This window comes from Manis pentadactyla, chromosome 10, assembly GCF_030020395.1.
Source record: "Manis pentadactyla isolate mManPen7 chromosome 10, mManPen7.hap1, whole genome shotgun sequence".
NCBI lineage: Eukaryota > Metazoa > Chordata > Mammalia > Pholidota > Manidae > Manis > Manis pentadactyla.
In genome coordinates, this window is record NC_080028.1 from 30,412,356 (window position 1) to 30,429,222 (window position 16,867).

Below are 16,867 nucleotides of genomic sequence, written 5' to 3' on the forward strand. Positions count from 1 at the left end.
TTACTAATTGTCTGATTTCCAAATTTCATATAAGATGGACCAGTTTCATTTCTTTCCAATCTCTTGCCATATTTTCTACTTGTTTTCCACTTTGGAAATTTCAGATGTTTTGCATTGTTTATTTAGTGGCATTATAAAAGGAATATTCATCAAATATTCAATTCTTAGTAGATAATTCATTAAAGTTGTAGTTTATGATGACTCAGAATTTCTTTAAGATCTTTTGTCTCATGTTTGAATGATTTTTGCAATATGCAGATTTATGAAACAAATCAACATCTATCTATTTTTCTTCATATTAGATACAAGATTGAAAATATTTCTTGGATAATGCTAAGCAGTTTAAATTATTTTTCACTTTAATTTTAACAATGTTGAAATCGTAAAGTATTGTTGATTCATGTAAACTACTAATATTTTTCTTTAAATATTTTAAAATAAGAAATTATTAAAAACAGAAAAATGTTTTTACTGCACAGTAAATGTTAACATTTAGGTTTATATCAGTCCACTTTTACTATAAGAAATGTATCTAGGCTACCTGCTTATAGATAGCTATAATTATAATTCATAAGCAATTTTGTTTATCATAAAATAACCATTCCCATTTTTAAAAATATTTAGTCTCTACTGTATTTTATCAAGAAAAAAGAACGGCGGTCATCATTTATTTAACAACATCCCTACTATCGAATATCACCAATGTTTCCCTATTCCATTCACTCATTTATCTAGCAGTTGTTCTAAAGAGTTTTCCCCTCCATCCCCTCCCCTTTTCCATCTGTTTGTCCTTCTTTCCTTCACACCTTTTTACATTTTTCCTGATTTAGGCTTTCAGGAGGATAGATTGAATTATTCTTAATTCCTTGTTCATAATGTGCTACCCATCGGTGCATGTATACTACTGTTTTGTGCTGGTCTCAGCTTATCAATAACCAATGTTGTGGAAGGACCAGCCCTTGTGGTTCTTCTGATTGCAAGACACCCTTCAGTAACACACACCTATTTTGGAAAAATAGAAGTTTATTAATTAAAATACCTAGAAATAACACAGCACTCCTGGGGCCACACAGCGAGTTCAAGGGGAAGAAAGAGAACATGCGCTGGGTATCTGCTGTTTTTGGGGTTGAGAATGGGGCCTAGGGTTTTGAGGCTCAAATGATATTGCTGATCTTGGCGCATAAGAGCAGGAATTTACAACTCAAGGAAAAGAAAAGACACTTGGCCCAAAAGGTCAGGTATGAAATCAGCAAAGATCCCTAAGACAATCACTTGTAAAATCTGTGCTTTGCTGAATGATTATCCATCTTCTGGGACTGATGACATCCTCTCTGCTGGTTCATAATGGGTAGACTTTTCTTGAAACAGAGTTCTTTGCTTCCTGTGTGCCTTGGTATTGTTCTTAAGTATCCATTTACCATTAGTTAATATTACTCTTTTAGAGTCTATCAAATAAAAAAAGTCAGTGTTGTTATTGGAACAAACAGACAGACCCACAGCAGGAGCCCAGCCTTCTATCATAGCGCTTGACTTTGCTGTATCGGTCTCCCCGTCTTTCTTGAATCTACAGCTCCTTTTGTACTTGTAAACATGTATAAAAAAACCTTAAACTCAATTTCCTTCTATGAGACTGTTTAGCTCAGTTACAAGTAGCAAAGTTTGAAATCTTATGATATAAATTTGAACGCTGACTCCACCATTGAATAACTTTGTAAACTAGACTAACTATTCCACTGTGCCTCAGTCTCCTCTCCTGCAAAATGAGGGTAATAGAATTTTCCAGCTCCTAACATTGTTGTGGGGAATTATCAGGTGTAAAACATGGAGAACAGTGCCTGGAATTTGTTAAGAAATTAATAAGCATTGACTATTACTTTACTGTTGCTCTGGTCTCATTCTCTTCCAAAATTTTGTAAACACCAGTTTTTAGCATTAATGCAAATGTAGCTCATCTTCAGTCTGAATAATGCTTGCCGTTCTCTATAGATAATATAGTGTGAGTCTAAAATAACAGGTACTTTGCATTTCTAATCCCTCAGAATCAAACTGCTGTGGGTGTCACTGCTGAGGGCTCAATTTAACACCATCTCTCCCCTTGGCTTTCATGACCCACATTCAGCTCTTTCCCTGAAAACCTTTCTGTTGACACAGTGATCACTGAAATATTCATCTGAGAGATGCGTATGAATTCAAACCATGTGGGTAAAGGGAAATAACCTGAAGGTCAGTTAAAGGTTAATGGCCAGATTTCCTTTACTTCCCCAAGTGTGATATCCTGAGACAAAGCGCACACTGAAGCCGCCACCCACCTGTCTCCTTTCAAAGCTCACGGGACACCTGACAGTTTCATTAAAGTCAAAGCTTCAACACAAAAGTTGTAAAGGACAAACTAACTAGAATCCCTTGAGTTTTTAAAAATGTGTTTGTGTATGAGTCTAAAACTATCCTTCAACTTATGACTCTAGAGAATTAAGGATACAGGCTCCTCCATCTCCTGACCTGCCAGGCTCAGCCAGCCAGTGACAGCTTCCCAGTCTGTACCTGCCCTTCTGAAGGGTTATATCTGAGAACCACTCACAGATTCTCCTAGCATAGTATTTAGAATCAGACAGGAAACTAAAACAAATGAAGCCCAGGTGGTTGGGCATAACGCTGTCAGAGAGGAGCTCCCCACACCTTTTGCAGAGGTTTTGAGAATCCTGGTGGCCAGTGGGACAGAAAAGAAGCACCAAGCCAGAGCTCATAGGATGAGCGTCCTGAAGCTTCTTGGGGAATAGTTTGCACTGCTCTCTTGGGGAACTAGCAAGAGAAATCAACCATCTGAAGTCCTATAATTTAGTTATCAAACTACTGGTCCTCATGAACACAGACACCTCTCAGTCTCAGATTCAAGATCAGAACAGCAGGAAGTCTTCTGAGTCACAAAACGCCAGAGCTTGGTAATGTCCCGATTCTCTGGTTTCCCTCTCTCTCTTCCTTCCCTCTCCTCATTTGACCTCTTTCTGGATCTCTGAGATCACCTGGGTCTTTCCATATACACTCTAGCTGCTGGAGACTGAGCCCCAATTAGGGGCAGACTTTCACACACTCCATGCAGTCGGTCTGTGTGCTCACCTCTCTAAGCAGCTACATGGGAAATTCTGTCTGGCCTCAGTAATGTATGTCAGGCGGAGGGCATGCAGATTTCATGCATTCTGGGTTGAAACTCTGCATTAGTCCTAGGAATACAATGAAAGCAGGGTATATCAGCTAGGCTGACAGTCAGGGGAGGGATGGTGAGAGGACATGATAATAGATGGATATTTGCTCCTGTTTATGGTCCATTCACATTTATATAGAAAGTTCCCTTCTCTACTATCATCCAACTCTTTCCTTCAAAACTGACCAAACTGATGTAGGTGCTGTAGCACACAGGAGACAGGCAGAAGCCAACGAAAATTTAAGAAAAAAATTAAATGTAATGCTGTTAATATTTCATACTTGTCTACTTCCATCCCTTCTTCTAGTTCTGGAGCCTCCCCGACACCCGGGGGATTAATCCTGCCTCTGACCACCCACTTATCCCCTCCCGGGTCATGCAGCGCTTTCTACCATGATCAGTGAATAGAGGAAACCCCAAACCTCTCTGGTCCCCTCTCATTAACCTATCGGTCTCAGTGTGATGGGAACTTGTGTAATTAACTAACAGTTTACTTGAAATAGATTGGAGACCAGCAAAGTGATAGGAATCTCTTGCTCTAGGTCTCACTCTCAAGGCATATTTTCCTCTATCCGTCCCCTAAGAAAGGGTGTGGTCACCACATGTCAAACCCGGAGCTCAAATTCATCTCCAGCACTTGGAGCCTTTGTGACCTTGAGCAAGTTGCCTAACTTCCTTTCCTCAGTTCCTCACCTGTTTTTTATAAAGTAAAAGGATAAAGGAAGACAATGACCTCCATCAGGTAAGACTTACTTGCAAAATAAGTTGGTTAATACATATCAAGTGCTTGCAGGGTGTACAGCATCATCTTCACATCATCAGCACCATCATAACCATTACTCATTAGATACAGAGGTGTTAAAACTGAGCTGAACTTGCAGTGCTAACCTGTATTTAAAAGTATACTCATTCTAGAGGAGAAAACAGTAGGACAAATGACCTGCAAAATAACTCCCAAAATTCAACATCCTGCTGATCTGTAGAGTGTTTTTTGGCAGAAGTGTTCTCATACTGCAACTTATGCAGATTTGTAAACCCAGCTTTCCATCAGGAGTGGCACTCTAACTTCTATGTTGCTCTCACTTTCCTCTTGGTAAAGATGATGTACATTCCTTCTGCTTCTTTGGATCCGGCTCAGTCACCCAAACGTCAGTATGAATTGAAAGCACTGTGATCTCTCTCTGCAGGGGTAAGTGAGCACCAGGGGCTGAAGGAGTAAATGTGGATTAATTAAAACAACTATCTGCTAATTCACACAGAAAATTCCAAACACAGAAATGTTCATATTCTTATATAAGTGACCTCAGTTTCATTTATGCTTCATTTTTTTTTTTTTTGCTAGTATAAGTACCAGAGAAGATGTTTTCTTCTAACAGGATTTGACAAATAAGGAGATGAAGGGCTCCTTATTTCTTATTTTGTCCAACAGGCTGTCCCCTCATGGTGAACTAATTTGTTTTGAACCATATATGCTGCATTTTTTAGCCTTGTAAGAAGACTAGTGATGTAAATGAAATGTAAAAAGTTCCCACAGTCTAGGAAACTGTTGAATATACAGTATTAACAGAGGATAAATGACAAGAGAGAACAAGGACTTGGAAGGTGGCTGCTCTATGGGATTTAACTTGTTGTGAGTGTGTCAGACAAAACCCAAGTCACAGTCTGTGGAATCAGTGCAAAGCCTGAGAATACAGGGCAGATTAGAGCTATAAAGGGACCGGTCAGAAGACTGTGTGATGCTGCCAATCCAGATAATAGTTTTCATGAATAGGCAGAGCCTACGTGTATAGACACATATCAGGCGTGAAACTGCGCACTGGAAAGGCTGAGAGAATATATCCCTGAATGCAGGGCAAGAGTGGCAAAAAATCTAAGGGAAAAAAAGATTATTCATGTAACAGTTGAACAGAGGAACAGAGAGGTTCTGTCCTGTCAATACCTAGCATAGCCTGGCATATACAGGCAGTTGTGTGAAAATTTGGCATCTGAAAAAATGGGTTTATGGAGAAATAATAGAAGACAGTTCTATAGAAATGGAAAGAGGGATTGTGAAATTGAATCTTTGAATTACAAAGGAATGGATGACTAGGAAATGGACAAGGATAAGTGGAGGATGGATGGATGTGTGGATGCGTGGGTGGGTGGGAGGTTATACGTTGAATGTCATGGTTTTCTAGTATTGTAAATATACGGGACAGAAAACATCGTTTTAACCATTTTTAAGAGTCACAGGTTAACAGTTTTTCTAGTATGGTCAAAATTTGAGTGTGGAGTACCTCCTCACATACATGAGTCAGGTAGACACACACACACACAAATCTTTTCCCCTTTTCCCTTGCACTTCACCTTAGTCCTAAATATTTATCAAGCTTTATGGGCTTGAGCTCTTCTCCAAAACACATTAACTACACAGTCTGTACAATGCTAACCACTATTTTCTTCCTTCATTCTGCAAGATGAACAAACACTCATGTGCATTTCCCATCACTGTGCCAGATTTTCTGGGTACAAAATATTAAATGGCATGCCCACTTTTCTGAAGACATTCTGATGGCATTGGAGGGGAAAAGAAAGAAATACATGAGATAAATATTAACACTAACTACCATACCAAGAGAGTGATTCATGAGATAGCATTTAGGGAAGAGTTACTTAATGTGAGGTGATGAATTGTATCATACTGGGGGGAGACATTATGTCATACTTAGGAGGAAATCCAAAAAATTCTTCAGAAGGAAGGGATAGGACAGGAAAGTTGCCTTTTTAAAATAGAGATCAGTGTTGTACTCATGCGGATGATTTTTGGGAAAATATCCAAATACTTTCCTTATTTAAAAAAACTGGACATAATAATTTGCCCAGTTGTTTTCTAAGAATTAAAAACCAGAGCCAAGAATTCATCAGATTCTCACTAAACAATATTTGGCCTACTACATATTATGGTAAGTTTGGAGAAGGAAATTACCAAGGAAGATCGAAAAAAGAGTTTAAGATGACAGTTAAAATAGGAAAGATTTTGGATTGAAAAGCAGAGCATCCAGAGATGTTTGAGCAAAGGCAGGAAGAAAGGATGTCCATGGGGTGCTCAGGGGTAAGTACACTAGTCTGCCCTTAGCAGTGAGTCTTTTTAAATATGTGGATAAACTTAAAGATCCAGAAATGCCCGATGGTTGAGGATATTCAGTGCTACGCCTTCATTGAAAGGTAATGCTTGGCAGAAAGACCTCTTGCCTTGGGCCCCTACATAATGAACTCAAATACTGACTTTTCAAACTGGCAATTCAGACAAGTTACATAACATCTGATACTCAATTTTCTCTTCTGTAAAATCTATTCAGCAAGTTCCTCCCTCATTTCTTCTACCACCTCGTCACATGCAGAGACAAAGAAGTAAACACATACAGACACACTCACGTACTGGTTCTTGAACACATGCTCGTGTCTACACCTTTTAATCTTGTCCCAAAGATAAAATAGACACTGTATGTGAAATTACCATGTGAAAAAGCTAAAGAAAGGCAAAAGTAATACCAAAAAGCAGTTATGCACCTTGGGTGGGTCTTGAATAGGGGTAAAATTCTGAAGGATGCAGAAAAGAAGACAGATTTGGAACATTCAGTCTACGCCATCTACCACAATATACAATGTATACAGAAAATAGTTGAGCACAGTTTCAGCTAAGAGAAAGAGACTAAATTAGGTCATCATCCAATTTGGAAATATTCTCTTAATTGAGTTGGTCATTAGAGTTTTCACTTTTGTTGCTGTTTTTAGTAGGTGTTTTACTGAAACAAAATTTACATAAGGCAAAAGTAACTATTTTTAATTGGATAGATTTTATTACTAATTTTGTTCAATAACCATTTCTGTCAGTTTCAAAACATTTCATCACTTCAAAGTAACACCTGAGACCACTGAGCATTTTCACTCCAACTACCCCTGACCCTGGCAACCACCAATCTCTGTTTGTCTCCATGGATTTTATCTGTATTATCTTTTCTGGATACTTCAAATAAGTGGAATCATACAATACGTGACTTCCCTGCCTGTCTTCTTTCACTTAGCCTAATGTTTTGGAGTTTCATCCTCATTGAAGCATGTATCAATACTTCATTCCATTTTATGACTGAATAATATTCCACTGTGTGTAATACAACAATTTGTTAATCAATTTATCTGTTGAAGGGCATTTGGGCTATTTCCACCTTAAAGTTGTTTCGAATAATACTGCTATGTGCATGGGTGTATATATACTTGTTGGAGTACCTGTTTTCAATACTTTTGTTATATACCCAGGAGTGGACTGCAGGGCTATGGTAATTCTGTTTAACTTTTTGAAGATCATCAAACTATATTCAACAATGGCTGTATCATTTTGCATTTCTTACAGCAATGTACAAGGATTCCAATTTCTCCACATTCATGTCAAAACTTGTTACATATTGGGTTTTGGTGAATTACTCTTACAGCCACCTCAGTGGATGTAAAGCAGTACCTCATTATGGTTTTTGATTTACATTTTCCAAATGACTCTGGATATTGAGTATCTTTTAATGTTCTTTTTGGCAATCTTGTGTATCTTCTTTGGTAAATGTCTGTGACTTTTGCCCTTTTCCTAATTGGATACTTTGCATTTTCTTGTTGAACTGTCAAAGTTATTTCTGGATAGCAGATGCTTATCAGACATACAATTTGCAAATATTCTGTAGATTGTCTTTTCATTTTGATAGTGTTGTTTGATGCACAAAACTTTTTAATTTTGATGAACTGAATGTTACCTACTTTTCTTTTATCATTCACGTTCGTGGTGACATACCAAAGAAACAATTGCCAAATCCAAGAATGTGATAAACTATGTTTCCACTAAGAGTTTTACGGTTTTAGCTTCCATATTTAGGTTGTTGATTTATTTTGAGTTAATTTTCAATATGATATGAGATTGGGGGTCAAATTCAGTCTTTTGCACATGGACTTCCAATTGTCTCAGCTCCATTTTTTATAGAGACACTTCCTCCTTTCTTGAATGGTCTAAGTACCAGTGATTAGCCATAGTTGTATGGGTTTATTTCTGGGTTTTCAGCTTTATTCTTTGGTCTATATGTTTAACCTTATGTCAGTACTACACAGTTTTCTATTAACATAGCTTTGTAGGAAGTTTTGACATCTGGAAGTGCGAGCCCTCCAACTGAGTTATTCTTCTTCAAGATTATTTTGGCTATTCATGATCCCTTCTAATGCTATATGAATTTGAGGGTCAGATTTTTCGTTCATGAATAAAAAACATTGGATATTTCTGTATTGATTGGATAGTTTGAACATCTTATCAATATTGTCTTTCAATCCATGAATATGGAATATCTTTCCATTTATTTAGATCTTTCATTTTTTCAGCAATATTTTATAATTTTCAGAGTTCAAGTGTTCAATTTCTTAAGTTTTTCATAAATATTTTACTTTACTGGATACTATTGTTTTAAATTGTGCTCTTAATTTACTTTTCACATTGTTCATTGATTATTTATGAAAATACAACTGATTCATATATTTGCTCTTTACTCTTTGCTGAACTTTGCTGCAATGTTGCTGAAATTTTTTGTTAGATCTAGCAATTTTGTGTTTGTTCACAGGGATTTTCTATTTATAAAATCATGTCATGTGTTAATAGAAGTTTCTTTTTCTTTCCAATTTGAATGCCTTTCTACCTTTTTCTTGTATTACTTCTCTAATTAGAACTTACAGTACAATGAGTAGACATCATTGTCTTGTTCCAATTCTTAAGGGTTAACCTTTCACTCTTTCACCATTATGAAGTATTGCCCATTATGAAGACTACTATGCAAACTGCATTTTTCTTTTCCTAAATGCTCTTTGCCATGTTGATCAATTTCCCTTTGTTCATAGTTTTCTAAGTGTTTCATAACATAAAAAGATCTTTGAATGCTTTGTCTTGACAACTGAGATGATGAGCTATTTTTTTCTTTGTTGTACTTATATTGTGTATTACATTTATTGATTTTCTTAGATTGAATCACACTTCTATTCCTGGACTTAATCCTAATTGTTTATGGAGTAAAACTCCTCCAGTATTGGTTTGCCAGTATTCTCTTGGAGCTTTTTACCTCCATATTCATAAAGGATATTTGTAATTTTCTTATCTTGTGCTGTCTTTATCTTTTTTTATATTAAGGTAATAGTGACATCACTATACATCTCAATAAAGCTGGAGGCAGGATGGTCTTGTGTAGTAAGAACAATATCTAGGTTGCCTTATAGACAGCTCATGTAAACTTACTTTTGTCCTTTGAAAGGGCCATACTTTCTTGTTTATATCTCTTGTAATATTTTGTTGAACACAACACATTTGCATTTTGTGATGTGTTGACTCTGGAAATTAGATTCTCCTCCTTTTCTGTTTTGATATTTGTAAGCTGTAGTTCTCTTATTTAGTGATTTCTCCAACTATTTTTGCAAAGATTATATATTGTGCTATGTGCTTACTGAAGTCTCTTTTCGTTGAGCTTTATTTCAACCAGTGTTTTGCCAGAGATTTCCTTGATTTCCTGAGCTAAAAATTTTTTAAATTTTGAAACACCTCTCTAGGTCTTCGCAACCGGATCTGTGCTGAGGTACTCAACCTAACATTTTCCCAAAGTGTTTACAATTCTACCTTTGACTTCACTTCCTGCTTGCACTGAAACTAAAAATCAGCCAGAAGTGAAAATGTAAAATCTTCTTGAGTCTTCTTTGAGCAAGAAAGAAACTGGGCTACTGTATAGCTTTCTTAATTCACTAGTACACACAGGCACTGTTGAGCACTCTAATTCCCCAAAGAAACTCTCTCCCAAGCTTTGCCTTCCAGGCTATAGGTGGTCTATTTTATGTTTCACCCATAATCTTTGCCCAAGGCAGCTATAGGTTTTTGTTAGCCTTATGAAGTTTTCAAACAATGTGTGACACATTTGATCCCTGAGTAATATTCATGTTATGTGAAAATGAAACAAACTATCTTGCATAAGTCCTTCAGGAGTCCCCAGACAAATTAGAGCAGCAAACACAATAATTTGTGAATAAGGTCTGCTCTGCTCCCTCCAGATCTGGGACCAGGGATCTGTACTAGGAACTTGGGCTGTCATCTTCAATATGGCCACAGAGACTGGAAGGGGGTAGGCAAGGAAAAATAAAAATTACACAAAGCTTTACTACTATTATTAACTTGCACTTTTCTTTATTGAGTGTTCACTTGGTTACTATAAACTTTTGACTGTTTCCCAGAAATCCTACAAAGTTGGTTCTTGACTGTCTGATTGTTTTTTGATGTTTCTATAAAGAACAGGAGCTTGGAGCTCCACACTCCATCACTTTGCTGAAGACATTCTCTGTTCCTCTTTTTATTTCTATTCTACAGTCTCTGCAAATGGGGAACCACAGTGCCATCACAGAGTTCATCCTCCTTGGCCTGTCTGCAGACCCCCGTGTCCAGGCCCTGCTCTTTGTGCTGTTCCTAGTGATTTACCTCCTAACTGTGATGGGAAACTTCATGATGCTGCTGGTGATCAGGACTGATTCTCACCTCCACACGCCCATGTACTTCTTCCTGAGTCACCTCTCTTTCCTGGATCTTTGCTACTCCTCAGTCACTGTGCCCAAGCTGCTGGAAAACCTCGTGTCCCAGAAGAAAACCATCTCTGTGGGGGGCTGTCTGGCTCAGATTTTCTTTGTGTTTGTCACTGGGGGCACTGAAGGCTGCCTGCTCTCAGTAATGTCCTATGACCGCTATGTTGCCATCTGTCACCCTCTGCACTATGGACAGATCATGAACAGCCAGCTCTGTAATAGTCTGGTGTGTGGATCCTGGGGCCTGAGCTTTCTGGATGCATTCATCAACATCCTACAGGCTATGAGTTTGGACTTCTGTGAGGATCAGTCCATCCCCCACTACAGCTGTGAGCTGCCCTCTCTCTTCCCTCTGTCCTGCTCTGATGTCTCTAACAGTTTTACTGTTTTACTGTGCTCCAGTCTCGTGCATGGGCTTGGAACCTGTTTGTTGATTGTATTCTCCTATGCCCTTATTGCCTCCACCATCCTGAGTATCAGCTCCTCCTCAGGTAGAGGCAAGGCCTTCTCCACCTGCTCCTCTCACCTCACTGCAATCCTCCTGTTTTATTGCTCAGGTTTCCTTCGCTATCTCATGACAACCTCAGGTTCACCCCTGGAGTTGATCGTGTCTGTACAGTACAGTGTGGTCACTCCCTTAGTGAATCCCCTCATCTACAGCTTGAGGAACAATGAGGTGAAAGCAGCTGTGAGAAGGACCTTTAGAAAATATCTCCAATATAGGTGACCAGACACAGAAGATGGTGGGGGTTCACTACAACATGATCTATTGTTGGCTAACACTAAGAGCATTTTCTGAATGTCATGATGTTGGAGTTAGGAAAAATTTCATAGCAAGTTCACATAGCTGTTTAGGGATCAGGTTGAGAAAGGTGGAACAAATTTACTCTGGCTTAGAAGCAAACAAAACATCAAATGACTGTATTAATCCTGCCATTTTCCTTGAATCGTCTTTTTGCACCTTTGATGGGGCTTGATCCTATCCTGTTTCCCTTTTTATTTTTATAATTTTTTATTGAGGTATGATTAATATACACTCTTATGAAGGCTTCACATGAAAAAACAATGTGCTTGCTACATTTACTCATATTATCAAGTCCCCACCCATGCCCCAACACAGTCACTGTCCATCAGTGCAGCAAGTTGCCAGAGATCTACTAAGTCCCTTCTCTGTGATACACTGTTCTCCCCGTGATACCCCACACCATGTATACTAAATATAATATCCCTGGGTCACCTTCTCCCTCCCTCCCCACCTGCCCTCCCACACACCTCCCCTTTGGTAACCACTAGTTCGTTCTTGGACTCTCTGAGTCTGCTGCCATTTTGTTCCTTCAGTTGTGCTTCATGTTATACTCCACAAATGAAGGAAATTATTTGGCATTTGTCTTTCTCCACCTAGCTTATTTCACTGAGCATAATGTCCTCCAGCTCCATCCTTGTTGTTGTAAATGGTAGGATTTGTTTCTTTCTTATAGCTGAATAGTATTCCATTGTATATATGTACCACCTCTTCTTTATCCATTCATCTACTGATGGACACTTAGGTTGCTTCCATATCTTGGCTATTGTAAAAAGTGCTGTGATAAACATAGGGTTGCATGTGTCTTTTTGAATTTGAGAAGTTGTATTCTTTGGGTATATTCCAAGGAGTGGGATTCCAGGGTCAAATGTTATTTCTATTTTTAGTTTTTTGAGGAACCTGCATATTGCTTTCCACAATGGTTGAACTAGATTACATTCCCACTGGCAGTGCAGGAGGGTTCCCCATTCTCTGCATCCTCAACAGCATTTGTTGTTCTTATAGTGTTTTTGATGCTGGCCATCCTTACTGGTGTGAAGTGATACCTCATTGTGGTTTTAATTTGCATTTCTCTAATGATTAGTGATGTGGACCATCTTTTCATGTGTCTGCTGGCCATATGAACTTCTTCTTTGGAGAACTGTCTCTTCATATCCTCTGCCCATTTGTTAATTGGGTTATTTGTTTTTTCTAACCTATATCCCTTTGCTATGCAGTTCATTGAACTACATGAAATAAAGTCACCTAACCGTCACAGAATGGAACATAAAGCAAACCTGTTGCATCTTCAATCTGGGGAAGATTCCACAACTGGGGGAAAGGATGCATAGTATTATCAAGTATTAGGTCTTGGAGATACCAGGCCTAAGAAAGGTGGGAGCATCCAATGGGATATAAGCCAGCCCAAATGCACAAGGATCCACCATGGATTCACCAGATGCAAGTTTCTAAAATCTAATAGAAAGTGACACAAGGAAATATTGAGACTACTTCATAAGGCAGACAATTTAGTAGAAAAGCATTTTGCTATCTGAACTAGATGCTAAGAACTAGAGCAGAAGACATAGTTTAAGGAGGAAAAGGGGAGGTCTGGTGAAAAACAAGAGTCAGAGACGAGGAGAACACAGTGAGAAATCCAGACCAGCTGGGAAATGCAAATTACTGGTTGAGTTTATTGTGTATCTGATCTGGCCAAATGAATGACTCATTGGGGCTACAGTGAAGGATGGAAGTTTTCTCTTAAATTCCACTTAATAGATAATTCCTGGAGATCTAAAATACAATACAATGATTACAGACAAACATCAAACTTGCTGAGACTTTATCTTGATATTTCCCACCACAAAAAAAGAAATCATAATTATGTGCCATGATAGAGATGTTAGCTAATGCTATAATGGCAGGCATCCTGCAATATACAAATGTATCAATTCAACGTGTTATAAACGTGTACTCGATACACTTCCACAAAGACGCATGTAAATTATATATCAATTTAAAATTTTCAAATAAAAATAAAAAGGTTTTTAGGGAAAAATTTCACATAAGCTGAGTACCTTCTCACTGTGGTCCAACAACTCAGCCCCGGAGATGAGGATGCTTCCATGAGAATGAGAGGCTGGAACCTGTGATTGTGCCACCAGCTGCTCTTTGCCGCACTAGGACAGCACGAGGTTTCACAGGGGCAGCCAAGGCAAAGTGGATAGATGCATAAGTAACTGTTTCTGATTTTGTAAATATATTTAATCATCAAAATGTTCATCCCAATTCTGTTTAGAGATACAGTTCCCTCTGCGATGGGGAAGCAAGCCGTCAGGTGAGTTAAGTCTCACTATACACCTTCCTTCATCATTTCCAACAAGGTATCTCCCCAGTAAGTGGCCAATAGGAAAAGCTTTCCCAGCTGGTCTACTTTCAAAGCCCATAAGACTCCAGGGTTTACAGAAAAGCTTCAACCTGCAGTTCTATAGCCTATATCATGAAATCCCCTAAGACTTCTATGAGCTCCTCTCTTCTCGTTAATGAGTTTAAGGTTTGTCTTAGTCTATGACCTGAGGGAATACAGCTTTTGGGACCTGCTAAGTTACACCATCTCCTTCAAACTAATGGGTCCCTTAAGCTAGATTGTATCTGAAGGTCACATGCTTCACTGATATTGTTTCCTCATATATAGAGTCACAGACGCAGGTAAAGCAAGTATAGCCTCTTGTGCTCTTGTCAGATGAAAAGTGTCCTTAGGCTTATCCATCTGAGATAGTGATTTGTCCTTCCTCACTGAAACTTGTAAACAAGAAAACTTAACATGGATGCTTCCTGAAATTAGGCTACAGAAAAATTGGTTCTACTGCACATTGTGATCACCTGATGAAAGAAGACTTCTCATATCATGGTAAGACTTGAGCCAAAGGATGATATTTGTGCCAGAAAATCTCAGACCTCCCTGATTTTTCTAAAGATTCCCCTTGTAAACACATGGAGACATCCAATTTCTGCTTACTTCTGCCCACACGGCCTTCAGGGTCTCGCTTCTCAGGCATCTCCTTTCCTGAGTTCTCTCACCATCCTTTCCTTGTGTTGCAGACTGAGTTCTAGACATCCAGACAATCTTCATGAATGTTTCTCGCCTTGGAGGTTCTTGTCCTCAGTTGTTTTCAGCACCTACTTAATAAACTCTTTCTATGCTCTTCAGTGTTGCATGTGCTCTGGGTGTGGAAACTGCAATGATCTGGGAAACTGACACCAGAAGCCAAGAGGTTCCCAGCATGGGGAGGAGTGGGGGATGCACATCCAGTAGATATACTTAAGTGGTCTGAGGTCCTCTTCCTTCCCTAAACACATAAATAGATCATAAACACAGGTACTGAAAATACTTACTTGTCTATTATTAACCACCCTATCAACTCTGGTTTTCACAAATAAAAGTCATTAAAGGAGAAGAGAAAAAGCAGAATACAGAGAAGATTCAAAGGGAAATACTGAGGTGTGTGAAGTTTGCCTTCCATGCACTCAAACCACAAGCCCTGTGGCCCTTCCATTTCAGGTGGCCTTCTGAAATCAAAGGTGTTAAAGCTCTTCTGAGTTTCTCACATCCCTAGTACTATCTACCTAGACCATGTCTGCCTTCCAGCACTAGATCTCTCTCTCATCCTGTCTTCATTAATCTGTTTATCCAGTAATTACATATTTAACAACTATTTTCTGTGGAATTGCACTGAGTAGATAAATTGTGAGACTTTTTCTTGGAAATGATATAAGATTATTGAATCTGAACAAGTTAATAATATACAATGGCATTGATATTCTTTGTCTCTCAGAATTTACTAAAGTTTACATTTGGGCAAATGTTAATTTAGGTAAAATGAGTCCTTATTAAACTGTAGTATAAACTTGAGCCAAAAGTGAAAGGATGGAAGTTGATAATTATTTGTGATTATTTTCTCAATCTCCCAGAAAATGTAATGTCTTACTCCACTTCCCTTTAGGGTGATATCTAAAATTAACATATGCAAAAAACTAGAGGTGACCTACCTGAGATGTGCTCAAGCACAGCTAACCAGGCAAATTGGGAAGTAAGTATTTTGTTGAGAAAACCACCCTGGGCTCAACCTTCTTCTTACACTCTACTTTTCTCTGTACAAGCACCCAAACTTCTCTCACTTCACCTCTTTCTGAATTTCAAAGTAGGCATTCAACTCCAATTGACTACAAGCCACTGTATTTCCTCTCTCAAAATAAGTGAAGAGAATTTGAAATTAGTGCTCCCTTTCCACTGCAAGGATGAAGTGAAGCCCCATTTTCAGTTGGGCACAGAGGACCTATGTTGCGAGCCAGGTGGAGTAAACCATGGAAATCTCATAACGTGGGCTTTCACCTGTCTTGATGAGAGCTTGTGTGCAGTCAGCACAGAACAGAGGTTTTTGATATTGGATCTCTAACCCACAGTTTCTCCAAAATTGTTTGGATATGCTGGAGTTTTCTCAGCTAAATACTGGAAAGAAAAATGGGTTGTAGCCAGGTGACATTAAATGTGGGAAAACCAGAGAGTAAATACAGAGCAAATGTCTGACCAAAATCAGGCAGTAAATTGCAAATTTTGAGAAATTTTCCAGTTAAATTGAATGAATGGGATTGACTTTTTACTACTGAAGAATAAAAAGAAATTGTTTATTTAGACAAGATTTTACAAACCAAAAGATGAGAAAATTGACTTTTCCATCTGGTCATTCAACCTTGATGCAGAAACAGATTTATCTTGGTCCAGCACACTGGGCTGTGAAGTACTCACCAGGTAGAGAGGTAATTTGAATATGGGGTCTGATTAGGGGTGAGAGTATGGGAACTTGTCTAAATAAGAAAGAAGAAGAGAAAGGAAAGTTAGGCAAAGCGGGCCTTGGCTGGCCCAGCAGGAATGGAATTTGTTATGGTGACTTCTCTGGGCAAGAGCAATATGAAATTGGTGAAATCTCCCAGGGGAAAGCTGGGGAATTCAGAGTTTCTAGCTGACAAATCAGAATGACTGTAAGCAGTTACCATACCAAGAAGGAGAACTCATGAAGGAATAGAATCTGAAATTTCAAGGTGGATACAAAAAACTGTATCCAATATGAGATTTCAGCCCTGGATGCTGACAAAATACAGCTTAAAAAATAGGACAAATAAGTGTGTTCACACAACAGTTCAACAAAGGCTAAGTAAGGTTACTTATGCAGTCTGGTTAAGTAGAGGATCTTGCACAAAGTAGACCTAAAATA

General features: G+C 38.5%; 1 protein-coding gene across 1 annotated transcript; it reads left to right on the forward strand.

The window, feature by feature from the left end:
• Positions 1–10,613: 10,613 nt before the first annotated feature.
• LOC130678964 (olfactory receptor 8S1-like) lies at positions 10,614–11,540 on the forward strand. Its single transcript, XM_057486523.1, has one exon. It carries the CDS (start codon positions 10,614–10,616, stop codon positions 11,538–11,540), a length of 927 nt encoding a protein of 308 aa, XP_057342506.1.
• Positions 11,541–16,867: the final 5,327 nt, after the last annotated feature.

Excerpts from the sequence above, each read along its gene's own strand:
- LOC130678964 (XM_057486523.1), top strand. The coding sequence starts at position 10,614 with ATGGGGAACCACAGTGCCATCACAGAGTTCATCCTCCTTGGCCTGTCT.